This window comes from Schistocerca americana, chromosome 1 (assembly GCF_021461395.2).
Source record: "Schistocerca americana isolate TAMUIC-IGC-003095 chromosome 1, iqSchAmer2.1, whole genome shotgun sequence".
Classification (NCBI taxonomy): domain Eukaryota; kingdom Metazoa; phylum Arthropoda; class Insecta; order Orthoptera; family Acrididae; genus Schistocerca; species Schistocerca americana.
In genome coordinates, this window is record NC_060119.1 from 887259248 (window position 1) to 887285658 (window position 26411).

Consider the following 26411-nt stretch of genomic DNA (forward strand, 5'->3'; position numbering starts at 1 on the left):
TATTTATTCTAATAATTATCTAAATGGAGACATATTCGAATAATGCCCATCTCTGATTGTGATACTCCCTTTGCCCGGCTGGCTGAATCGTGCAATGTCAATACTTGTGGGGCATTCGGATATGATAGTGGCCGGATGTTTGCATAGTTGTATGAGGGAGGATCGCCTTATTGTGCGAGACGAACATCTTACCACCTTCGGATCTGCGTATGCCATCGGAGAGCGACGTGGCTTTCTCTGCAACATTCTGGATCATCTCGTGAGATTGGTCGGAGACAAGCAGCATTTGGAAAAGGGAATCACCGTCCCATGCGTAGGCTGCCAATAACACCACGACACTGCGTTTGGAGTTGAATCGCGATCGGGAAACGTAGGCTGCTGATGAATGGTGTCAGCTGTCATGACGCTTCTGTGCTACCCCTGGAGACCATCGCAGGCGAGTATGGCGGCGACCTAGGGAGAGAACCCGTTCTTCTAATGTTTTGGAGAGAGACAGCGGTGTCACTACTGGCGTCGTGGTGAGGGGGAACAGGGCCAACGACGAGATATACGAGCCCTGTGGCGGGCGTGCCAGCACGTGGCACTCAGAGCCTTCGTGTACCAGCTATCATCTCCAGCAGAAAGAGTTGCTATTTTAGACCAGTTTAATGTTTCGTAGCTGCGCGTTTAAATTCACTCGTGCTTTCGATAACATATGACAAAGTTAAGGACTTTATTGAGTACCTTGTCACTGACTCCGCGCGTAGCCGAGCGTTCGCGATGTACGTCGGGGGCGAGGTAACCAGTGTGACGTCAGTAGTTCGTTCCGCAGCCCGATGGGGAGCCATCGCTTACGACTTTAGGTTACGTCTGGTACTGACTGAACGAAATCTGACGGCAGAACATTACGTCACTGACTTCCTACGTCCTCATGCGTTACCTCTCATGCGACAGTAGCGCAATGTCATGTTTCAACACCACAATACTCGTCCACACATATGTCTATTCACGGTATTCGTGAAGATGTACTCTCGTGGCCACCAAGACATAACAACAGATGGGATATCAACTCCGTCTCAATGCCAGTATCCAGACTATCTGGGATACCAAGGATCAGTTCTATTGGCTGTGAGCCAGCTTGCCTCAGGAGAGAATACGATGGCTTTGTGTCACCTTTCCCAACTGAATTATGCGATGCATTCAGGCCAGAGGGGTTCAACAAACTGGAGACCTTGTCGTAACCACTCAAATTCCATCATACACCTTCTAAGCCCAAGAAGTTCGATTTCGTTTCCTCCTCAACTTGTGGGTGCTTCACCCTTTTTTTTTTTTAATCAGAAGGTGTATTTTTAACAAGAACACACAGTGCTCATGCAGATAGTTGAGTTGTGCCAGTACTTCCGTGTGCGTTCAACAGACGTGTTTTCAGTGTGGTAAGTTAGTTCTACTGACGACCCTGCTCTCGTACGTGGTGTTCGATTTCGGATTCTACTTGACATAGAATGGTCGAAACACGCAGCATCTCTGCCATAAACAGTACCGTGGCTTCAATAAGGCTTTACACAAGCCGTCGCCAATAGGAGCGGGACCCGAATACGAGCGGCACATTTCTGCTATGATCTGGATTGTCATGGTACCATTGTGTACAAAAGCATCGGTGAGTCAGGTGCACATCAGCATTCCTCAGTGCATGCGGAAGTCACTAGACAAGACCCGACGAAGTGGGTAATGGATTCGAACATGTCGTTGAATACAACATGTGACATGAAATAGTGTCAGTCTGTCAGCGCATTAATTTCTAGATTGGAGACAAGGACGGACAAAACTTCCCAGCGTGAAGCTAATTATCACTAGGGAGCATGCATCGCTTCCCCTTAGTCAGTGCTCTTATGAAGTGCAGCCACCCGAACAATGGAAACACAGGATCTGGGTAACAAGCTATGGGCCCCCTTGAAAAATAGTAGTTGGCCAGGTGTTGCACAGATCATTTGAATGATTCTTTTATCGAGATGATATAGAACTAGTCAGATTACAGAATGTGTGTACATATTTAGTGTTAACATCAATAAACATTTTTTAGTCCTACGCAAGGAACTAAAACGTTTTTGCTGGATACCGCTTTGCAGATAGAAATTTGACCAGGTAATAGGAGAAGTTGTCCAGGAGAAATGATTTTAGGTTAAATTTATAACTTTCTGTGCTACCTGTCAGATATTTCATGTTTTGGGCAAATTATCAAAAATTTTTATTGCTGCGTATGAAACTCCTTTCGGAGCAACTGACAGCTTCTGTAATATAATGAAATGGCATGAAGATGGCACGTAGCGCTTCGGATTCGTTAACCAGCGGCTGAAAAACAACATCGAAAAGGAATTATACCATAAAATAGTGATAGTTTGGTCACATTGCTGGGAGCGAAGTATTTCATCACTATGGATAGATAAGCAGACTGGCTACCGGCAGATCGAGATTCGCTCTGAAAAAGATTGGCTTCAAATCATCTGATGACCTCTGTGAGTTCAAAGCTATACCTTTTGATCTATGCAACGCTTCAGCCACCTTTTAACGCATTGACGAACAACCTGCTTCGATATTTTAAATGGACGATGTGTCTTTATTGTGTGAACGACGTCGGCATTTGTTTGGAGACATCTGAAAAGCATCCAAATTACTTGGAAATTATGCTGAAGTGTGTCCGTGATGCAGGTCTTCGTTCTGTGTAATGTAAGATAGTGTGTCTTCTTTGCCCAGGAAATAAAAATCTCGTCGCACATAGTTGTTAGAGACAGTGCGCGCACTGGCTCAGAAAAAGTAAGAACTATAGCAGATTATCCAAATCCTCTGGACGTTAGTGATTTGAGAGGTTTCCTGGGAATGTACTCCTACAGACGCTTCAGAATGGAGTTCAGTTACAAAGTGCGCTCACTGTAAGAACTGCTGTATGGAAACGCCAAAACATTTTGGAGCGAGGAAAAAGACGCTTCCGTATCCTTTTCGTGGTGTTAACAGCCTCTAGTCCTGACACTTTTTGACGAATATGTCGAGATGGAATGACATACTGATGCTAGTGGCTACGATATACATGTAGTTTTAGCAGAAAATTTGAAAGGAACTGAAAGAGTGACTGCTTACTCCTCCAGAGTACGAAAAGAACTACGGTATAACAGAGGATGATAGTCTCACGATTTTTTGGGTAACAAATTACGAACGCACTTATACGGCAGACCATTCATTGTTGCGACTGACCACCATTCCTACGGCGGCTAACAAATCTGAAACATCAGGTCTATCGACAAGGTGGCCACTACAGGAATAAAATATCATAGTCGAGATTTTTTTTTTTTTAAGTGGACACAATCAAAGATATTTACCTTTACAGAACTTATAGGAGAAACGTCGTAGAAGTTGTGATATCCTATTCGTCGCTGCATTAATGCACATTTCAGTAGGCCAAAGAGACCATCCAACATTACTGAACAGCACAGATGATTTCGGAAAAGGAAAATTTGAATGTAACGTCACGGTCCTTAGAGACTGACCACAAGCTAGGATTACGTAAGGATAGGAAACTAAATCAGGCGTGCTCTTTTCAGAGGAACCATCCCGGCATTTGTTTGGATCGATTTAGAGAAATTACGGAAAAACTAAATTTGGATCGTCGTAACTGTCGTCCTCCCGAATGCGAGTCCAGTGTGTTAACAACTCCGCCATCTCACTCGGTAGGAGATGCCTTAGAACAGAGGGAATATTGTATGAAGAGAGTCACATTTCATTGGGACGAAAACAGATGCTAGTCATGCCAGCCGAGATCATCTGGGATTCACAGAGTCCACTGATAGAATCAGAAGCCGGTGTGATTGGCCAGGTCTCTAATAACCTGTGGGAAATTATGTAAGCCATTGCAGATAATACCAATAACTGAAATATGTGCCTCATGTACCAGCAAGACATCTAGTAACAATTCCGCCAGCGGTTGCTCAATTTCATCAGATTGGAAATGACTTCTTGGACATATATTCCAAGTTGACAAATGGTATTAATTACATCCACTATGCTGCCACCGAAGCTGTAACTACTACTGAGGCTAGAAAATGCGAAGTTTCTTGCGGAAAACATGCTGTTTCGGTACTGACAGGGTCCGCGATTACGAATGTGTAATTTTTTCTCATTGAGTGAAAACGTTTCAGTCAAACTTGTGTCAGAAGAGGTATGGTCTCACAGAACCTTTAAACAGACATTGGTTGATATGCTCTCAATGTATTATGAGGTCTAACAGAGAAGTGGCTGTCTTAACATTCACAGAGCAAGGCAAAGGTTTCGCGGCGTTTTACCTGACTCACAGCCGAGAGACTAAAATATCAATGGATGCTTTCTTTTCCTTGTAACTTAAGGCCAATTTATCCTCGTACTGCAAAACTAGTTTTGGACGATGTGTGAACAGGAAGCTGTGTGAACAGGGACCCTGTTGTCCTAGAATACAATTTCACCATTGGGGAACAAACATTGTACTATGGGATGGACCTGATGAGCCAAAATGGTCATATAATCCATAGCAGTATGCGATCTTCCAGAGTACTCATATTGCTCATGGAATACCACGATATGGTGCCAAAATCATCAACGAATCCCGCCACGTTTTACCCTTCGGAAGTACCAGAAGTTTGAATCAGTGTGAAACAAGACTCACCCGTCTAAACGACTTTTCTTCCATTATTGCATTGTCCAGGTTCTGTAGCTTCAGTGCCACGTATTCATGTTACGGGCAATTATCACTGATGAGTGGTGTTGAAATTCCAGTTTGCCCTGCAATTGTCTGCTTCTGGAGTTTCTTTCGTGTTGCTTTGGTGCTGACAGGGTTCGACCAACAGTTCTTTAGTTACTTTTGCTCCCGTCAACTTCTTATTTTTCGTCCTAATGACGATATCTTCGATATGATGTTCGGCTACCTTGGTTACGGAAACGCCTACCATAAGAGCACCAACAAATTGCTCACTTTAGAATGCACCTAGCACCGACATAATGCACTCATAGCTACAAAGAAAAATGTTCTGCACACGACAGACATTTGCACCGTATTGAGGACATTGTACAGGCGACGTCCGTGGTCAAACACAACAGCGCAATCTGCAGGCCCAGTTAACATCTGAATTTATGACCAAGCTCGCATTTTTCGCAGTGTTTCCATAGTTTTTTCGAGCCCCTGAAGGTAACTGTAGCGCTTTTCATTAATTATTTTGGAAGAGTGAAAAATTTAACCCTGTCTCGCACGCCACATCTTCAGCAGCAACCTTATCTAGGCTGATTTGATACTTTAGCAGAACAGAGTATTCACCCGGGCCCGCTAATAAATGTTTCATATTAAATCCACGGAGTATTACGTTAGGCCGCGTAATTTATCTCGCGCGTCGCACACTGCCGAGGTTGCGTGGCTTCTTGAGTTGGTGCAACACTATCGAGTTTGCGAGGTACGGACGAAAAGAACGTTTCAGCCTGGCCCTTGGACTTTCATGTGTTGCGCGTTTGCACCGTTTACCAACACAGGCTGTCGACCTTGGAGAGCAATAATTAGATCGCTAGGCCTGCTCAGCTCCTGCACGCGCCGCCAGCGTCCCATCTGAACAGCCTCGGCGGTTCTCTCTGAAGCTTGCCGCACTGGTTCATTTGTCGTAACGGCCACGAAATCCTCATTTACATATATTTAGAATACCTGCTGCCGCCTTTGCTGTTATAAGGCGCAACAGCCCTACACGCAATTAAACTACACAGAGGTGTTCGTAGTAGTTTCAATAGAATCCATACCGCAAGCACAAAGGATTTAAGAATCGTGTATTACGAGAGACATTCAAACAGTAATGTATCACTGTTCTCTTGGCCAATTTCGGTTGAAAAAAATGCGGATTCTTTTGTGCAATATCGTGGAATACTCCCGCTCCAGCCACTATAGTTTCATGAAGTTCCAATAGGTGGCGGCGCTACACGAAGCGCTCAAAATGGCGTCTGTAACGGAGGTGTGTTCCAAGCAGAGAGCTTTCACTGAGTTTTTTTTTTTTGGCGGAATTTAGAGCATGGCAGATATTCACAGGCGCTTTCAGAACGTCTACGGAGACCGGACAGTGAACAAATGCACGGTGAGTCGTTGAGCGTGGCCCCTGTCATTAACGCTACACGGTCGCGCCGGCCGGCTGCACACAGTTGTGATTCCTGCAATTTTAGAACGTGCGGACACTTTCATTCGAGGTGATCGACGAATCACAAACAACTCGCTGCACAACTGGACGTCTGTGCTAGTAGTGCTGACACACTCGTCCTCCAGTTGGGATACTCAGAGATGTGTGCCCGCTGTGTTTCTCGCCACCTAACAGAAGACCATCAAGAGCAACGAAGGACCATATGTGCGGAATTGCTTGCGAGGTACGAGCCTGGTCGTGACAATTTTTTGTCGAACATCGTCACGTGTGTGTTAAATGGGTTCATCACTTCGAACTGGAAACAAGACGGCAGTCCGTGGAGTGGCGACGCACAACCTCTCCTACGAAGGAGAAGTTCAAAGCCGCACTCCCAGCCGGTAAAGTCATAGCGATGGTCTTCAGGGACTCTGAAGGGATTTTTCTGTTTGCTGTCATCCCTCTTGGTGTAACGATACACTCTGAAGTGTATTGTTACACCCTCAGGAAATTGAAGAAACGACTTCTGCATGTCTGTTCCAACAAAAATGCAAACTAACTTCTCCTTCTCCACGACAACGCAAGGCCTCACGCAAGTCTGCGCACCCGAGAGCAGCTCACAAAACTTCATTGGACTATTCTTCCTCATCCACCATACAGTCCGGATCTTGCACCTCTCGACTTCCATTGTTTAGTCCAATGAAAGAGGCACTCCATGGGAAGCAGCTTGGATGTTGGGAAGGCTACTGATGCAGCAAGACGGTGGCTTCGACATCGCCTAGTAGAGCGGTCACTTGCGGGCATAAAGGCCTCCCAGTTAGGTGGCATGAAGCCTTCGCATTGAACGGAGATTATATTGAAAAGCTGGATTTTGTAGCTAGAAGAGTGGGGAATAAATGATGTACTGGAATCGTGAATAAGACTAACCTGAAGAAAACAATGTGTTGCTTTACTTATTGAACTGCCCTCCTAAAAATTTGGGAATTTGTGGTAAGTTCCTATCGCACCAAACTGCTGACATCATCGGTCCCTAGGCTTACACACTACTTAAGCTGAGGACAAACACACACACAAGCCCGCCCGAGGGTGGACTCTAACCACCGACGGGGGGAGGGGGGGCGGGCGGCAGGGGGGGGGGCGGGGCTAACCATGGCAAGGCGCCCTAAACCACGCGGCAACACCCCTCGTATCACCGCGCAGTTAGTCCTCGTGATGATTATCAATTTAGATGTTAATAGGAAATAAATGTATGAATCCGTGATTGTAAGGTGATCTTCAACACAAATATCAGTTTCAGTATTACAATGGCTTAAAAAAAAGGGCTCCTGTTCGGATGGTAGATGCTTATGATACTTCCCCCGCCCACGTGTAGGCGGACGTCGACTGTAACATCAACGTTCACTGGTCTCCTGCATGATGCTGGTAGTCCAATGTACACAGTGTCCAAGATAGTTGCAGTAGTTCAATATCTGCAAACCATGTTTACTGATACTTAGCCTGCTTTTCTTCGTTACATGTACAAATTCCTGGCCCTATGTTCAATGGACTACGAAAAACTAGTCTCCAAGCGGTTAGGGGAGAAGGGTATTCGCCAGTCTTCTAACTGGTTTATTGCTACCCGCTGTAACAAACTTTTCGTTTCAGGACACATATTATACTCAACATCCTGTATAGTATGTTGGATAGATTTCAATCTCTGTCATCCCCCAACAGTTTTTACCCTCTACAGCTCCCTCTAGTACAATGCTAGTTATTCCTTGGTGTCTCGATACACATTCTGTTATCCTATCCCTTTTCTAGCCAGTGTTTTCCTCGTATTCGTTTCCTCGCCAGTTCTACAAAGTAACTCATTTCTGATCAGTCCACTTTACCTTCAGCAGCCTTCTACAGACATTTCAGTCGCTTCAATTCTCTTCCTTTTCCTTTTTCCCTAAGTCCATGATTCGCTTCCGGACATTGCTGTGCTCCAAACGTACATCCCCAGAAATTTATTCCTTAAATTAAGTACTATGTTTGATACTAATAGACTTATTTTATCCTGGAATGATCTGTCTGAGGTATTCTACTTTTTATACCTTTCTTTCTTCGTTTGTCATATGCCATGTTCCTTCAGTTCATCAACTTTGTGTTCCTCAATTTTAATGTTAACTTCAATCTAATAGCAGCTATTCCTCATTACTTCCGTCTTTCTTCGCATTACTCTCAATCCACAGCGTTTTCTCATCACACTGTTCATTCTGTTCAATACACTCTACAATTATTTCCTCAATTTTGCTGACGATGGTGAATTTTATAGTTAATAGTCTTTCACAATGAACTTTAATCTTTGTATTTAACATTTATTTTCGTCTTTGCTTCTTCGCTGTATCCTTTCTAATACGAACACTTCATTCTTGGTCTTCAATTCTTATTGTTTCCCTTGGTTCCTGCATACATTTTATTTTACCGGTATTTCTCTGTAGCTTAATCCTACATTTCTCAGAATTTCGAACATTTTGGACTATTTTAGAATGTCGAATGCTTTTTCTAGGTCTATAAACGCTATGGATGCGTCTCGATTTTCCTCAGTCTTGCTTCCATCGTCAAGAGAAACCTCAGAACCTCCTCTCCCGTGCCTTTACCTCTCCTACAGACAAACTGATCGTCATCTAATATATCCACAATTTTCTCTTGTATTCTTCTGTATATATTCTTGTTAGGAATAGGTTTGCATTAGCTGTTAAGCTGATGGCGATAGAGATATGGCTCTACAACTGTTATTTTTCAGGATTGTGTGGATGATACTTTTGCTCAAAGTCCGATGGTAGGTCTCCAGTCTCATAGCGCCTAAATGCCAACTCGAATAGCCGTTAGGTTGCAACTTAACTCGCTTTTAGGGTTCCGTACCTCAACCGATAGAAACGAAACCCTTATACGATTACTCTGTCGTCCGTTGGTCAGTCTTGTCTGTCCGCCGGTTAGAAACACTGTTGCTCAGGAACGGGCAGATGCATCAAATTGAAATCTATGTCGCATATTAAGGTTTGCCGCCTTGGGGTGTTAAAAGTGAAGCATTTAAGTCAATGCAATCAAAAGTTATGGCCATTTTGTCACAAGCTCACTCATCAAAACCTGTAGAATACTTTCCGTTGACCTAAAAATCATGAAATTTGGCAAGAAGCATGGTTTCAGATACAAGTAAAAGAAAAAAAAAATCTGAAAATTGTTAATCTGTAATTATATCACACGAAAAAATATTTGTTTTGTTATTTGTTATGAGACTTCAAAATTAAAATTAAAACCGAAGTCCGGGAATTCTTGGGACCGATATCTTGCCAGTATCAATGCCCGTAATTGGCGAAGATCTTAGAGATTCTTAATTTCTGGGACGGATGAACTGTCTGTATAAATAATTAAGTTTGGACGAAAATTTCAGCGCGAGTCCTACTCGCAGCTGGCCAGTTTCTTTTAATAATGTCAAAGAAATTTATTTATGCATTTTGCTCTGTTCGATCTCAAGTCTTACAAAGGTCCATCAAACTTTTATACTGGATGTCCCATTTATTTGCAAATGAATACTCATTTCTTCTTCCTTTAAGTCAACATACAGCTCCTCTCGCTCACAGAAACGCTCATTCTACTTTTTCCACCTATTTGATCTCTGTTCTGCGTTTAACAATGGAATCCTTCTTACATTCTTTATATTGAAGCCTTTGATTTTAATTTCACTGAAAGTTGTTTTGACGTCTATACGTTGAATATGTCCTTCCAACTGATATTTCCTTTTCGATTTAAACACATTTTTCATGCAGAAATTTCGCTTTAGCTCCCTGGACTTCCTGTTTATTTAATTCCTTAGTAAATTATATTACTATTGCCCTGACGGTTTTGAATATTTTTGTATTTCTTTTGTCAATCAACTTAAATATTTTTTTCTGTTATCCGGGGTTTCTCCGCAGTTCCCTTCCTTGAACCTATCTTCAGTGTCCATCCTCCATAATGCTCTTTTTGGTATCCATTCCTCTTCAGTTGGACTACCTACTATTATATGCACTATTTCACTGGCTACAGACTCAGAGAAAATCAAAGCAATAGTTCAGTATCCCCCCTTCTTTAAACATTCAGTCCTCATATACTCCATCTCGCCATGTTCTGCTTATGACGTCAGCATGTATACCCGAATTATTGTTATTGGCGTCCGCTCGCTGTCGATGCTGATGAGGATAATCCCGTAACAGAGCTGTTCACAGCCAACTCAGTGTCTGCCCTGCTTTTTTATTCATACGGAATCCTGCTGCCGTTACACCGACTTCTCCTCAAAAGTACACACACACACACACACACACACACACACACACACACACACACACACACACACAATTATGCCACCTGGTTTTGTTTGTCGTATCACTCACATCCTCATGAGCGTGCTATCTGAGTTCGAAACGAAGTGAGGTTATTTATTCATTTGTCTTGGCTCGTCCTTCCTAAGCCGACACCGTCTGCATTCGAGACATCCACCGTAGTCGAACTCAATCTTCCTAAGAATTAATTTAAATCAATTTCCCTGGGCGCTTTTTACATGTACTTTAGAATTGTCTACAGGAAGCAAGTGTTCATTAGAGACAAGGGTATCATTAGGAGTGCCCAGGGAAGTGTAATAGGCGGACTTATTCTCTACATACATAAATGTTCTGAGAGAGAGGGTAAACAGCAATCTCTGGTTGTTTATTGATGATGCCATTGTGCTACTGTATACGAGGTGTCGTCCTTGATTGACTGTAGGAAGATAGAAAATGACGAAGTTTCTAGTTGGTGTGATGAATGGCAGCTTGCTCCAAAGTCAGTCGGTCAGTTAGTTAGCCACGTGCTCCATAGATCATTTGAACGACTCTTATCGAAATGATGTGGAAAGATTCAGTTTACAGGATATTTATACGTGATTAGTGTTAACATTAGTGAACACATTATTTTTAGTCCTGCGTTCTATGTACTTATTTTTGCTGGCTGCCAGTTTTTAAGCAGGAGTTCGTCAGTAGAGTGGAAGGAATTGGAAGGGGTTGCTTTTAAATTAGATTTAAAACTTGCTTCACTGTCTGTCAAACATTTAATGTTGTTAGACGAATGATCGAAAATTTTCGTTGCTGTTTATTGAACTCCTTTCAGAGTCAGTGGCAGCTTTTCAGAAATTATTAATGAAGGTCATTTTCCCTTTCCTCAAATTGTGATGTATTACTTATGATAAATTTCATTAGCGAATATACGTATTGTGACGGTGCAGTTAACATGCCTAAGTCCTCGAAGAGGCATCCACTTGTCGTCCGTGGGTAAGCACCACATATTGTCGTTACTTCTCGCTAACACTTTCTTTCCTAGCGATGAGTTACCCCAGTAAATTGTTGCGTACGACATTACTGAGTGGAAATACGCAAAATGTGTCAGGAAATTGGCACGCTTGTTTCTAAGGTTAACAGTTTAAAGTAGCTGAACGTAATTGCTTGAGAAGCTCAATAATATGTTTCTTCCAGTTCAAGTTTTCATCATCGTGTACAGCTAAAAATCTGGAGCATTCTACCCTATCTACTGCTCCTGCTCATGTGTTACATCAGTTGTAGGTATGACTATTTGTTGTACAGAACCAAATGTAGTGGTTTTTTTTTCAAAATTTAAAAGAAGTCAATTTTCAGAGAACCACTTGAGAATTCTTTGAAAAATGTCATTTACCAACTCTTTGTATTACCATCTCTCTAACGCTGCACATGTTAGCTCTGTATTTAGCCATATTTGTAATTTTTTCTCTAGAAATGATCAGTTTCCTGAACGATTAAAGTACTCAGTAGTAAAGCCGCTTTATAAAAAGGGAGAAAGGGATATTATAGACATTTTTTGACCTATTTCTGTGCCATCAGTGTTTGCTAAAGTTACTGCAAAAGGCTGTGCATGTAAGGATAATTGATCATTTTATATCACACGACTTGCTATCAAAGGTATAGCTCTGCTTTAGAAATCGTTCTACAACTGAAAGTCTCTTTTGTCTGTGAGGTACTGGATGGGTTAAACGAAAGGTTTCGAACGCTAGACATATTTTTTGATTTAACTAAGGCGTTTGATTATGTTGATCACAAAATATTGCTCCAGAAGTAGGATCATTACGGAATACGGGGAGTAGCTCACAATTGGTTCACCTCTTACTTTATCAACAGACAGCAAAAAGGTCATTATTCACAGTGATGTGGGGTCTGAGTGGGGTACAGTCAAGTGGGGGTTGCCCCAGAGATCAGTGTTGGGGCCATTCCTGTTCCTTATTAACATAAATGATATCCCTCTAGTATTAAAGATAACTCTAAAATACACTCCTGGAAATGGAAAAAAGAACACATTGACACCGGTGTGTCAGACCCACCATACTTGCTCCGGACACTGCGAGAGGGCTGTACAAGCAATGATCACACGCACGGCACAGCGAACACACCAGGAACCGCGGTGTTGGCCGTCGAATGGCGCTAGCTGCGCAGCATTTGTGCACCGCCACCGTCAGTGTCAGCCAGTTTACCGTGGCATACGGAGCTCCATCGCAGTCTTTAACACTGGTAGCATGCCGCGACAGCGTGGACGTGAACCGTATGTGCAGTTGACGGACTTTGAGCGAGGGCGTATAGTGGGCATGCGGGAGGCTGGGTGGACGTACTGCCGAATTGCTCAACACGTGCGGCGTGAGGTCTCCACAGTACATCGATGTTGTCGCCAGTGGTCGACGGAAGGTGCACGTGCCCGTCAACCTGGGACCGGACCGCAGCGACGCACGGATGCACGCCAAGACCGTAGGATCCTACGCAGTGCCGTAGGGGGACCGCACCGCCACTTCCTAGCAAACTAGGGACACTGTTGCTCCTGGGGTATCGGCGAGGACCATTCGCAACCGTCTCCATGAAGCTGGGCTACGGTCCCGCACACCGTTAGGCCGTCTTCCGCTCACGCCCCAACATCGTGCAGCCCGCCTCCAGTGGTGTCGCGACAGGCGTGAATGGAGGGACGAATGGAGACGTGTCGTCTTCAGCGATGAGAGTCGCTTCTGCCTTGGTGCCAATGATGGTCGTATGCGTGTTTGGCGCCGTGCAGGTGAGCGCCACAATCAGGACTGCATACGACCGAGGCACACAGGGCCAACACCCGGCATCATGGTGTGGGGAGCGATCTCCTACACTGGCCGTACACCACTGGTGATCGTCGAGGGGACACTGAATAGTGCACGGTACATCCAAACCGTCATCGAACCCATCGTTCTACCATTTCTAGACCGGCAAGGGAACTTGCTGTTCCAACAGGACAATGCACGTCCGCATGTATCCCGTGCCACCCAACGTGCTCTAGAAGGTGTAAGTCAACTACCCTGGCCAGCAAGATCTCCGGATCTGTCCCCCATTGAGCATGTTTGGGACTGGATGAAGCGTCGTCTCACGCGGTCTGCACGTCCAGCACGAACGCTGGCCCAACTGAGGAGCCAGGTGGAAATGGCATGGCAAGCCGTTCCACAGGACTACATCCAGCATGTCTACGATCGTCTCCATGGGAGAATAGCAGCCTGCATTGCTGCGAAAGGTGGATATACACTGTACTAGTGCCGACATTGTGCATGCTCTGTTGCCTGTGTCTATGTGCCTGTGGTTCTGTCAGTGTGATCATGTGATGTATCTGACCCCAGGAATGTGTCAATAAAGTTTCCCCTTCCTGGGACAATGAATTCACGGTGTTCTTATTTCAATTTCCAGGAGTGTATTTCTGTTTGATGATGAGACTAGCCTGGTAGTAAAAGATGTTGTGTGCAACATTGGCATGATTTCAGATAGTGCAGTTCATGACTTAAGTTTGTGGCCTGTAGAAAATAAACTAGCGCTAAATCACAGTAAGACACAGATTTTACCATTCCTAACACACAATTCAACGAAACCTGACATTTTAATTTCACAAGCTGGGCATTTGATTAGTGAAACTGAACGGTTCAAATTTCTGTGTGTTCAGATAGGTAGTAAAATGTTGTGGAAAGCCCACGTTCAGGATCACGTTCAAAGAGTTAATGCTGCCATTCGAACGGTATCTGAAGTGTCATCGTTCGACACGAAAATTAGTCTACTTCGCTTTTTTCATTCACTTATGTCGTGTGGTATGATATTTTGGGGTAACTCTTCCCATTCTAAAAGAATATTTTTGGCTCAGAAACGGGCGATTCGGGCAATAAGTGGTGTATGTTTACGAACCTCTTGACGACTCCTGTTCGCGAGTCTTGGTATTCTGACATTGGCCTCTCAATATACATATATTCCTTACTCTCATTTCTTGTTAACAATATTAGCTTATTACCAAGAAAAAGCAGCTTTCACCCAGTTAATACTCTTCAGAAATCAAATCTGCAATTGGATCGGACTTTCTTAACTCTTGTGCAGAAAGGTGTGCAGTATACTGCTGCATCCATTTTCAATAAGCTACTATTAGACTTCAAAAATCTTAGCACTAATCCACGCGCTTTCGAATCGAAACTGAAGAGTTTCCTCATGGGTCACTCCTTCTATTCTGTTGGGTAGTTCCTTGAAAAAGTAAGCTGAGTCTTGTTGTATTGTTGACTGCGTTTACTTATGGCTTGACTTTTTCGGGTCCATGAAGATTTTATTTTTATCTATCACTTTTATGTTGTAATTTCATGTACCGACACGTTCCATGAGCTTTGAGATTTGCTCCTCAGTTTGGCCCTACAAAACTTGACGTGGAAATAAACAAACTATCGTCTGCAAAAACCACCTATTTTGGTTGTTGATAGTTACGTGGAAGATCGTTCAAATTTATAAGGAAGAGAAGTGGAAAAAAATTGGAACTTGTGAGACTTCCTTCGTGATTTTTTCCGCAGTCACTAAAATTTTCTCCCTACGCTACAGTGGCTGAATTATTTTGAAATGTAGAAAAATGTAAGTTAATGAAGACGAGCAGATAAAACAATCCAGTGTGCTACCTGATACTGTCAGTCGATTAAATAGGTATGCACACAGCTGCAAAGCGATATGAAATGGAACGAACACTTAAGGACGGTAACAGGGAAGGCGAATGATCGAATCCGATTTATTGAGAGAATTTTGGTAAGTGTGCCTCTGTAAAGGAGACAGCGTAATGAACACTATTGCGAGCCTTACTTGTGTACTGCTGGAGTGTGGAGTCCACATCAGGCATTACTAAAGGAAGAGGTGAAAGTAGTTCAGATGTGGGGTGCTAGGTTTGTTCCGACAGGTTTGATCAACACTCCAGTATTACTGAGATACTTGAACTTAAATGGGAGCCCCTGGAAAGAGGACGATGTTCTTTTCGGGAAACAGTGAGAAAATGTAGAGAACCGGCATTTGGAGCTGACTGGAGAACAATTCCTGGCGCCAACGTAAATTTCGGCTGAGGAACGCTGTGATAAGTGAAATTAACACTCGTAGGAAGATATATAGACGGTCGTTTTTCCCTCGCTCTTTTTGCGAGTCGAACAGAAGAGGTAATAACTAATGAAACGCAGCATGTCATTCTCAATGGAGAGAAGTCTTCCGAAGTAGGAGTGATTTCAGGTGTGCTGCAGGGGAGTGTCGTAGGACCGTTGCTATTGACGATATATATAAATGACCTTGTGGTTAACATCGGAAGTTCACTGAGGCTTTTTGCGGATGTTACTGTAGTATATCGAGAGGTTGTAAAATGGAAAATTGTGTTGAAATGCAGGAGGACCTGCAACGAATTGACGCATGGTGCAGGGAATGGCAATTGAATCTCAATGCAGACAAGTGTAATGTGCCGAGAATACATAGAAAGAAAGGTCCTTTATCATTTAGCTACAATATAGCAGATCAGCAACTGGAAGCAGTTAATTCCATAAATTATCTGGGAGTAGGCATTAGGAGTGATTTAAAATGGAATGATCATATAAAATTAATCGTCGGTAAAGCAGATGCCAGACTGAGATTTATTGCAAGAATCCTAAGGAAATGCAGTCCGAAAACAAAGGGAGTAGGTTACAGTACACTTGTTCGCCTACTGCTTGAATACTGCTCACAGGTGTGGGATCCGTACCAGATAGGGTTGATAGAAGAGAGACAGAAGATCCAACGGAGAGCAGCGCGCTTCGTTACAGGATCATTTAGTAATCGCGAAAGCGTTACGGAGATGATAGATAAACTCCAGTGGAAGACTCTGCAGGAGAGACGCTCAGTAGCTCGGTACGGGCTTTTGTCAAAGTTTCGAGAACATACCTTCACCGAAGAGTCAAGCAGTATATTGCTCCCTCCTACGTATATCTCGCGAAGAGACCATGAGGATAAAATCAGAGAGATTAGAGCCCACACAGAGGCATACCGAGAATCTTTCTTTCCACGAACAATACGAGACTGTAATAGAAGGGAAAACCGACAGAGGTACTCAAAGTACCCTCCGCCACACACCGTCAGGTGGCTTGCGGAGTATGGATGTAGATGTAGATGATGATGAAGTAAGGTAACCTCTGTCGTGTACCACATTGTGGCTTGCGGCGTATGTACGTAAGTGTAGATGTTGCAGGATTTGGTGTGCACAACGTAGCTGATGTGTTGGACTGGGCTAGGCTAGGCTAGGCTAGGCTAGGTGTAGGCTTTCAGTCCGCATGGCCTTGACACGCGGGGCGGCGAGCCGGCGCAGGACGCGTGAAGGTTGCTGACTGGCCGAGGTGAACGGCCGCGCCAAGTCGCGCCTAACGGGCCGCCGCCACAGCTCCCTGCAGCAGCGCGGCTTGCGCAAGCGCGCCCAGGCGCCACCGCTGCCATTGCCGCTGTCGGCGAAAGTAGCCCGATTCAGTCCCCTTTCCTGTGGCTATGGGACCTTTTCCCACCCCTCACCGATTCCTATCCACTTTTGCCGTCGCCGAGGCTGGCGAATCCCCCCAGTTTGTATTTTGCGACACACACTTCTCTTCATACTACATCGCTACACAGTTTAACAAGTCGTCCATTTATAATGTTGCAAGCTATTTCCCGAGATGGTGACGGTCGGACTACTTTTCAGTAATAATAAATACACTACTGGCCATTAAAATAGCTACACCAAGAAGAAATGCAGATGATAAACGAGTATTCATTGGACAAATATTTTATACTAGAACTGACATGTGATTACATTTTCACGCAATTTGGGTGCATAGACCCTGAGAAATCAGTACCCAGAACAACCACCTCTGGCCGTAATAACGGCCTTGATACGCCTGGTCATTGAGTCAAACAGAGCTTGGATGGCGAGTACAGGTACAGCTGCCCTTGCAGCTTCAACACGATACCACAGTTCATCAAGAGTAGTGACTGGCGTATTGTGACGAGCCAGTTCCTCGGCCACCATTGACCAGACGTTTTCAATTGGTGTGAGATCTGGACAATGTGCTGGCCAGGGCAGCAGTCGAACATTTTCTGTATCCAAAAAGGCCCGTACAGGACCTGCAACATGCGGTCGTGCATTATCCTGCTGAAATGTAGGGTTTCGCAGGGATCGAATGAAGGGTAGAGCCACAGGTCGTAACACATCTGAAATGTAACGTCCACTATTCAAAGTGCCTTCAATGCCAACAAGAGGTGACCGAGACGTGTAACCAATGGCACCCCATACCATCACGCCGGGTGATATGCCATTATGGCGATGACGAATACACGGTTCCAAAGTGCTTTCATCGCGATGTCGCCAAACACGGATGCGACCATCATGATGCTGTAAACAGAACTTGGATTCATCCGAAAAAACGACGTTTTGCCATTCGTCAAGGGTAACCGCAGCCACGGTCTCTGAAACGCTAATCATTTGCATATCACAGCATCTTCTTCCTATCGGTTAAATTTCGCGTCTGTAGCACGTCATCTTCGTGGTGTAGCTATTTTAATGGCCAGTAGCGTAGTACCATTTGCCAATAGCTGTGGGAAAACTTTTATTTTTTCTTCTTCTTCGAAAAAGTAAACGGGTATGCGAAGCAGAGGAACGACGACTGGCCCCGCAAATACGCTAGTACCGTAAGGGGAGAAGCTCTGCGAAGTGAGCAGGCGGCGACTCCTCGGAGTGTCCATGTCCATCGGAGGAAAGACGTGGTGAGGCACCAATTTTACCTTTAACATACAACAATAATTGGACTGTTTTGTGCGGTTAACTGTATGGTAATGAAAACGGTTTTAAACAATAACTGTGGTTGATCATTTGTTGACAGCTAGGCAGATCGTGGAGAAGCTACGCGGGTTGCCTGACGTCCAGTGGCATTTAGAGACTGAGGGCCATGTAGTCAACACGTCTAGATAACGCGCAGCGACAGAAAGTTTGCTCCTCGTTCTCAGCTCTTACGCAAGTGGCACCACTGATCAGTCTGATTTCTTGCACCTGCTGCTTGTCTTACAGTGCCGCCAATCGAGCTGAAATCAAAGCTGTAGAATACCCCCACTGAAAGTGTTTGCTTAAGAAGTTTTATTCGTTGTATAAGACATCAAAATATTATTTTCAGTCGCAACTGTGGCAACAACACACTAGCTATGTAGCTTCGCAGGTAACTCAACCGAACGACAAAACGGTTAGACATGCTGGGTGTCGTGAATCATAGTTTACCCGATTTCCCAGAACAACTTTAGATGAATGTTGGGCTTGTTCCTACAGTGCGGCCACGAACCTCGCACTCGGTCTTACGCAGTGGCTTCAAAAAGTAAGTTACCGATATAGTTCCAGTATAAGACTATTACGCAACAAAAGTGACGCACTGAAATTTACCAGGTTTTCTGAAGAAAGAGTTCTGCTGCGGCTCGGATATCACAGTGAGCGACTGAAATGGCGTGGCAACTGCAAACACACTTCACAGTTGAAGTACGCGAGACAGTACGATTCTTGTGGGCGAAACGTCTAGACTGCTCACAGATTCGCCATGAAGTTCTGGCAGTATATGGAACAAATTCAACGGCGCATGTAGCCATAGTGGAATGGTGCCAACAATTCGACCAAGGCCACGAAGACTTGGGTGATGCTGATCCACCACACAGCCCATATCTTGCACCATGCGATTCCCATTTTCTCGGCAAGCTATGACAATATCGTGAGGGGGGGGGGGGGGGGGGGAGGGAGAGTCATCTTTCGACGATGAGGACATTCACACGTCGGTTCCGTAATGGCGCCGCGCCCAAGGAGCAGGATTTTTATTCACGGATTAGCGCAGCGTTCAATAAAAATTACTTTGCCTTCCATAATAATGTGCAACTCCCTTTTTGAAGCGCTCTCGTATATGCTTGAACAGTGACATTACGTCAAACTATAAACTTTTTAGAGATTTAAAATATCATTTCATGAGGGGTTTAACAAATCTGCCAGTTGTACAACACACGTTTTGCGTCTAGTTTCGAATCAACTGGTTCATTCTCAAGCCTGGACTACTGATGCTACAAAAAAAGAGTACATAGTTGTCAGTGAACAGAGAATACAAATGTACACTATAAACAGCTCCACTGTAACAGAAAATTGATTATTTGAACTCAGACATACCTGCCATGAAAGTGCTTGATCTTAGCAACAAACATCAAAACGGCAATACCTGTTTTATAAAGTTCCCAGATGACGGTCACAATCGATATGTGCCTACTTAACTACCTTGCAATATTCTGGTGTGACATCATCCACTAAGCGTATTCAGTTGTATTTGGTTTTCGCGCATGTTCTGTCTTGTTCCTCAAGTACCCACGCACATCTCTTAACACCTGTGTCAACAAAATGTTGGCATTAATAAAATGTCACTGTTGTACTTTTAATCTGATGTACTGTCATGTAATGGATCTAAATTTCTTACAGTATCAAGCAGAAGCAGTACGACATTGTTAGGTGGGAGTAAGAGAAAATGGTTATTAAGTGCAGTTCACAAATCCGCACTGCGAAAATCGTTATCAGTCAGTGATCGCGTATGCATTGGGAAAAGTCAGTCAATGGTACTTTCTCAGATTATGGTCTTCGTATACATCACTTCCTGCGTTTCATACCTCTGGTCGTACGTACTTCACATTTTTATGAGTCCTTTCATTTATATCCTTCTCCAGTTTTGTAGCCAAGGGAAAAATTATGTGCCTACACCTAAGCGCAGCAGCGTTTTCGGCGTCAAAAGAGGAAGCAAGTGCAACAGTGAAAGAGAGGCATTTACAAGGACAGAGGGAGATTTGGTCCGGCCATACGAATCATTCTTCTCCATCCTAGGCGGACAACAACGGCCACACCGCAGCAACAGCCTGCTCAATCAGCAATATTGCCGAGTCACACGGAAATACTGCGTGTACTACAGCCACATTGTGGCAACACTACTGCAGTTTTCCATTGTCGTAAAATAAAGTCACAGTAAGCGCACCTTCAAATATATAGTGTGCTCCATTCTACGCCATTTCAGTGAGTTAGCCGACTTGTCTTCGTTTCTCTTTCAATGATGAGCCGTTAACGTAGTCGGATCTCTACGAGGACAGAAATCGAGGTCTGGAGGAAGAAAGTGAAAGTAGACTAAAGAGTGAAACAGACCATTGGCCTTCATGAATTAAAAAAAAAAAAAAATAATAATAAATAAATCAGGAAGCAGAAGAGTGAGGATGACTGAACGGGAGTCTGGGATCCTTCACGCAAGAACCACTGTTCAGAGTCTTAAAAGGCATGACATTTCGCTTCATAAAGTGAGGCAGTATAGAAAACTGGGCTTAAACATAGCGGAAATCCTAGCAATATAATCCTTTTCTTTAATTTATTTATTTTATTTACACGTCAAGTTCCGTAGAACCAAATTGAGGAGCAAAGCTTCAAGGTCATGGAACGTGTCAGTACATGAAATTACAACATAAAAGTAATAGCAGAGAAAAATAAAATGTTTATTAACCCGATAACAGCCAAGTCATAAGTTTAAGTAAACGCAATCACCAATACAACAAGAATCAGCTTAATTTTTCAAGGAACTCCTCGACAGAATAGAAGGAGTGGCCCATGAGGAAAGTCTTCAGTTTCGATTTGAAAGCGCGTTGATTAGTGCTAAGATTTTTGAAAGCTAATGGTAGCTTATTGAAAATGGATGCAGCAGTATACTGCACACCTTTCTGCACAAGAGTTAAGGAAGTCCAGTCCAAATGCAGATTTGATTTATGACAAGTATTAACTGAGTAAAAGCTGCTTATTCTTGGGAATAAGCTAATATTGTTAACAAGAAATGACAGTAAGGAATATATGTATGCTGAGAGGCCAATGTTAAAACACCCAGACTCGTTAACAGGGCTCGACAAGAGGTTCGTAAACATTTACCACTTATTGCCCGAACCGCCCGTTTCTGAGCCAAAAATATCCTTTTACCCAGATTGCATCACCGAGCGAGGTGGCGCAGTGGTTAGACACTGGACTCGCATTCCGGAGGACGACGGTTCAACCCCGCCATCCTGATTTAGGTTTTCCGTGATTTCCCTAAATCGCTCCAGGCAAATACCGGGATGGTTCCTTTCAAAAGGCACGGCCGACTTCCTTCCCCATCCTTCCATAATCCGATGAGACCGATGACCTCGCTGTTTGGTCTCTTCCCCCAAACAACCCAATCCAGTTTGCATCAGCTGGTAATAACACTGGAAGGGGGAGGGGAAAACCGTCGCTCTGCGAGCAAACTGGGTTACAACCCCTACGTCTCGAAACTTTGGGAGAAGATGGTGACACTCGACTCTACTGCAAATCTGTTGGGAAACACTCACGGGTTTCGTCAGCAGTATACGCCGGGAAGTTAACATCCACGCGTGTTACTAACGCGCTCTGCTCCTCTGTACACACAATGAATGCACCTAGCTACATCAATGTAGTCTACGGACTCTATTAAACATTTTCGAGAAGGATAATGCGCACACAGTAATCGGAGCGAATAATCTGCTACTATTTACACTGTTGCACTTCAGGCGCGATGACACGGCTTTTAAGCTCCGTCTGGAAGAAAGTGGTTTCAGAGAAAACTGCTTCCGCGGTCTTATCGCTTATCGCATCTGGAGAAGAAAACAGGGCGCTTTTTCCATCAGCGCCGATCGATGTTTTCCTCCGAGCTTGCGGCGCGGTACCTGTAATCTTATCGACTTCGGTGAAGCTCTATCTGACGAGCGTCACGGCAGCGGCGTTCTGTCACGTACGCAGCAACAGTGGTGACCTCACGTCTCTCGTCACAGGTGCCGCATCAGCTCTCAAAGTGTGTGCGTATGTGCTGTCCAGCCGATTCCCTGTAACTGTATCCTCTTGCAAAGGTGACGCTACATCTGCACTCTGTTCTCTGATCCTCAGCCCGTTAAGTACTGATTATCATGTACTGGCGAAATAGTGATCGCTGGTTCTTATCACAAAAACGTTACTCTTAAGTCTCAGGCAATCTCCCACATAGGTCTTCTCCGCAGCCTCTAACTGCACTTCGATAGATGGTCTAGTCATTACAAAAAGGTAATACAGCTCACATTCGACGTCCGCATTTTAAAGCGGCCCCTAGACGGCCAACAACATTGCACAATAATAGTGTTCAACATTATTGACGTCCTCCCTAGACTGCTTAATAATTTTGTCATGTATATTGAGCAATAATATTGTAGTTTGGAACGTTGGACGAAAAAGAGGCTGTTGCTGTGGTAATTGCTCTATTCTGTTGCAAGCCGAAAAGAACGTGGACGAAAAATTGGTTCAATGAGTGTCACGAAAACGTTGAGATAACCGAGATTGAACGAAAAAAAGGGAGGGAGGGAGAGAGAGAGAGAGAGAGAGAGAGAGAGAGAGAGAGAGAGAGAGAGAGAGAGAGAGAATTATCGTAACTTTTGGTGTGTTGATGTCCAACATTCGATTATGTCATGTATTCACAGGGAGAAAAATGATTTTTTTAAAAATCTTCCTTCGTGACCATTCCCGCTCTTTTCTGAGCAACAAATCGTATGTTTCATCATTCTTAATACTTTCGTTTTAGCTACGATTTATACATTGTGATGCGCTCTTTTGTCTAGTTTTGAACTCGTTTTACACGCAACGACAACAAACCAAACCTGACTTCCTTGCTGTGTGTAGCACGCGAGATACTTTCAAAAACATCTGTATATAATATAAAGGTGTGTGTGTGTGTGTGTGTGTGTGTGTGTGTGTGTGTGTGTTTCATGTCGTCCTAAACCACTGGACCGATTTCAACCAAACTTGGTACACGTATCCCTTACTGTCAAATAACAATCGCTATCGGGGAAAGAACCACCTTCAGGAAATATGACGTCACAAGCATTGATATGCTCGAAAAATGCAGCATCATGCATGAGTTTTAATACATTTATTCTTTACTACTCGTACAGTCGTGTCAACTTCAGGAAATCCCTGACACCTGTCAGCGCATTTGACAGCTTTCAACTACGAAACTCCAAAGGGTGCAGGCAAACACAATAGCCGTCTACAAAACCGAAGAGGCGTTGCCATAGACACATTTACAAAATCGCGTTGTATACAGGTGCTTCCCTTTTCTTCAAAGATTTCTTTTAATTTTTATTTCTGTTTTTTTTTCAGTTACCATAGCTTTATAGCTCTGCGTTTCTCTTATAGCCAATCCTACTTTATAATTTTACACGGGTATCTCACTTCTTAGACATCTGTTTTCCCTTTTGCTTGCAGCATGTTCGTATTTTTCCTTTTCGTGAAACTGAGTATCTCGTGTGTCATCCAAAAACTTCTACTAAGCCTTGAGTTTTTGCCTATTTGATTCTGCGAGCTCGTATCTTCTCTCTAAGCTACCCATTCGCCTTGCATTGTGTTCTTGCGTCTCAGTCAATTGTTGTACAAGGCTTCCTTTGTAACTCTGCACTATCAGCGATTCTTTCAGTTTATTCAGGTCTCATCTGATGATTTTCTACCTTCTGCAGTTTCTTCAGTTTTATTTTGCAATTCATTACTAATGAATTATGGTTAGAGTCCTCAACTGCCCACGAAAATGTATTACTGTCGAAAAGTGGTTTCGAAATCTCTGTTTCACCATCGTATAACGTATGTGGAATCTTCCAATGCCCCCAGTTCTCTTCGACGTACAAAACCATCTTTCATTATTTTTAATCCTATGGTTAATAGCGATTAAATTATACCCTGTGCCAGACAGTTCCGCCTTTCGTTTGATTTGCTCCTTTTCTTTCTTTTCCTACTATCGAATTTCAGCTCTCCGTCATAATTTTCGGCAACGGCCTTGCCGCAGTGGATACACCGGTTCCCGTCAGATCACCGCAGTTAAGCGCTGTCGGGCGTGGCCGGCACTTGGATGGGTGACCATCAACCGCCATGCGCTGTTGTCATTTTTCGGGGTGCACTCAGCCTCGTGATGCCAACTGAGGAGCTACTCGACCAAATAGTAGCGGCTCCGGTCAAAGAAGAGCATCGCAACGACCGGGAGAGCGGTGTGCTGACCACACGCCCCTCCTATCCGCATCCTAATCTGACGATGACACGGCGGTCGGATGGTCCCGATGGGCCACTTGTGTCCTGCAGACGGAGTGCTTATCATAATTTTCGTCACCCTTAAAATTGTTAATAACGTACATTATCTCTTCCATTCTTTCAACTTCTTCTCCGGAAATCGTAGACACGTATATTATTACTACTAAGGAGAGGGTGGGGGGGAGGGGGGGTGGGGGGGGGGGGAGGAAGAAGTCTTGGATTTGTGTCTAATAGTCTGCGATAATGAGATCACTATGCTATTAGTTCACACACGTTCCCGTTTACGATTCATTTATTCATTATTAGACGTACCAACGTTTCAGTTTGTTTTATATTGCTAATTCTATATTCATTTGACCATAAGTTCTGTTCCTCCTGCCATTGCACTTCACCAATTCCCATTAATATTTAACTTTAACCGTTGCAAGCTATAAAATGGGAGCCGCGCTTCCAATCCCCTTGCGAGGCTAACTGTTTTCACTAATTCACATCGAGATAAGCTACAATTTGCATCCGTCTACAATAAGTGTGTTGAACACTCGCACGCTGCGCCGCCTCAGTATCTTGGACAAAACCTTAAAACTGCAAACAACAGAGTGCCGTTACGTAAAGTAACAGGATTACTGTATTACGGCATTGTCGCTGCCCACTGTTAGTGCGATGTGCCCAACACACTGTTGTGAAGATACTGACTGTAGACAATGAAACTTTTTCTGAATATTTGTCTCATACTGTAGAAACTCTGAGTTAGCACTGCTCGCGTCTTTTAAGGGCTTAGTAACTCTTTATCTGTAGTTGTCCGAAAACTATGCTTCTCGTACCTGACAGTGGAATGGTTTATGTATTAGACCAGCACTCAGGAAAACCTACCCGCTGGCTGAGGCGACGACGAGGAGTGTGGGGACCCCCCCGAGCTGGCGCCGGCGATGATGTCGGCAGCCTGCTGCTGCTGCTGTTGCTGTTGCTGCTGCTGGGACTGCGCCACCTGCGCCGCCAGCGTCTTCCGCGGGTCCTCCCACGTGGTCGTCCGCGTGATGTGGCTGCAACACACGAGAGGCTGCCGTCAGCAATCGTCGCCATTCGACAAAGTGCAGTGCAGCGAAATAAAATGAAATCGCTAGCACACTACCACCAGCCTTCGAAGGTGAAGCTTCGCCTTTTCAATTAGCTTTCCAATTGAAGACCGTGTGGCCTTTGTTCCATCTCCCTACCATACGAGGCCACTGATGGTGAAGTAAGACTTTTGAACACGAAATAACTACAAGTGCTGAGCACGACATAATTGGCTGACGGTGTGTACTAGCCCTTCACGATAACTGTGTGTGAGACAGAGGTAAAATGAGTCTGATCAAACAAAGTAGTTTACGAAATCTCCCCCATTACAACAGAATAGAGTGCAACATACACTGGTCATCCAGAACATTATGACCACCGATCTACTATAGGTTGGCTGGTTGGTTGGTTTGAAGGCGGGAGAAGGGACCAAACTACGAGCTTATCGGTCCCTTGTTCCTAACAAAACAATGCCAGAAGTGTGAGAATAAAACGGACGAAACATATAACACACAACGGAAAGAAAGGAAAAGCTACAAGGACGAAGGGAAGGCAACGAGCACTAAAACGAACAAAAGAGGACAAGAAAACATCAGAGTGCCGCTAGAAACAGAAGAGAGTAAAACATGAGAGTAGATTACAGTGGCTGGCCAACCACGAGATTAAAAAGGGAAAACCAGCCACTGCAACACATTAAAACCTCCACCCTAAATGCACTAGCACTAGCACTAGCACAGAGGGACACAGGACATGCGC

General features: G+C 44.1%; 1 protein-coding gene across 3 annotated transcripts in view; it reads right to left on the reverse strand.

Moving 5' to 3' along the window:
* Positions 1-26411, reverse strand: part of LOC124614399 (transcriptional coactivator YAP1) — a 353914-nt gene that overhangs the window by 74620 nt on the left and 252883 nt on the right. For all 3 annotated transcript variants that reach the window (XM_047142942.1, XM_047142940.1, XM_047142939.1), the window contains exon 2: positions 25473-25642. In XM_047142942.1, the coding sequence (XP_046998898.1) occupies positions 25473-25642 (170 nt within the window). The remainder of the gene's footprint in view (positions 1-25472; positions 25643-26411) is intronic.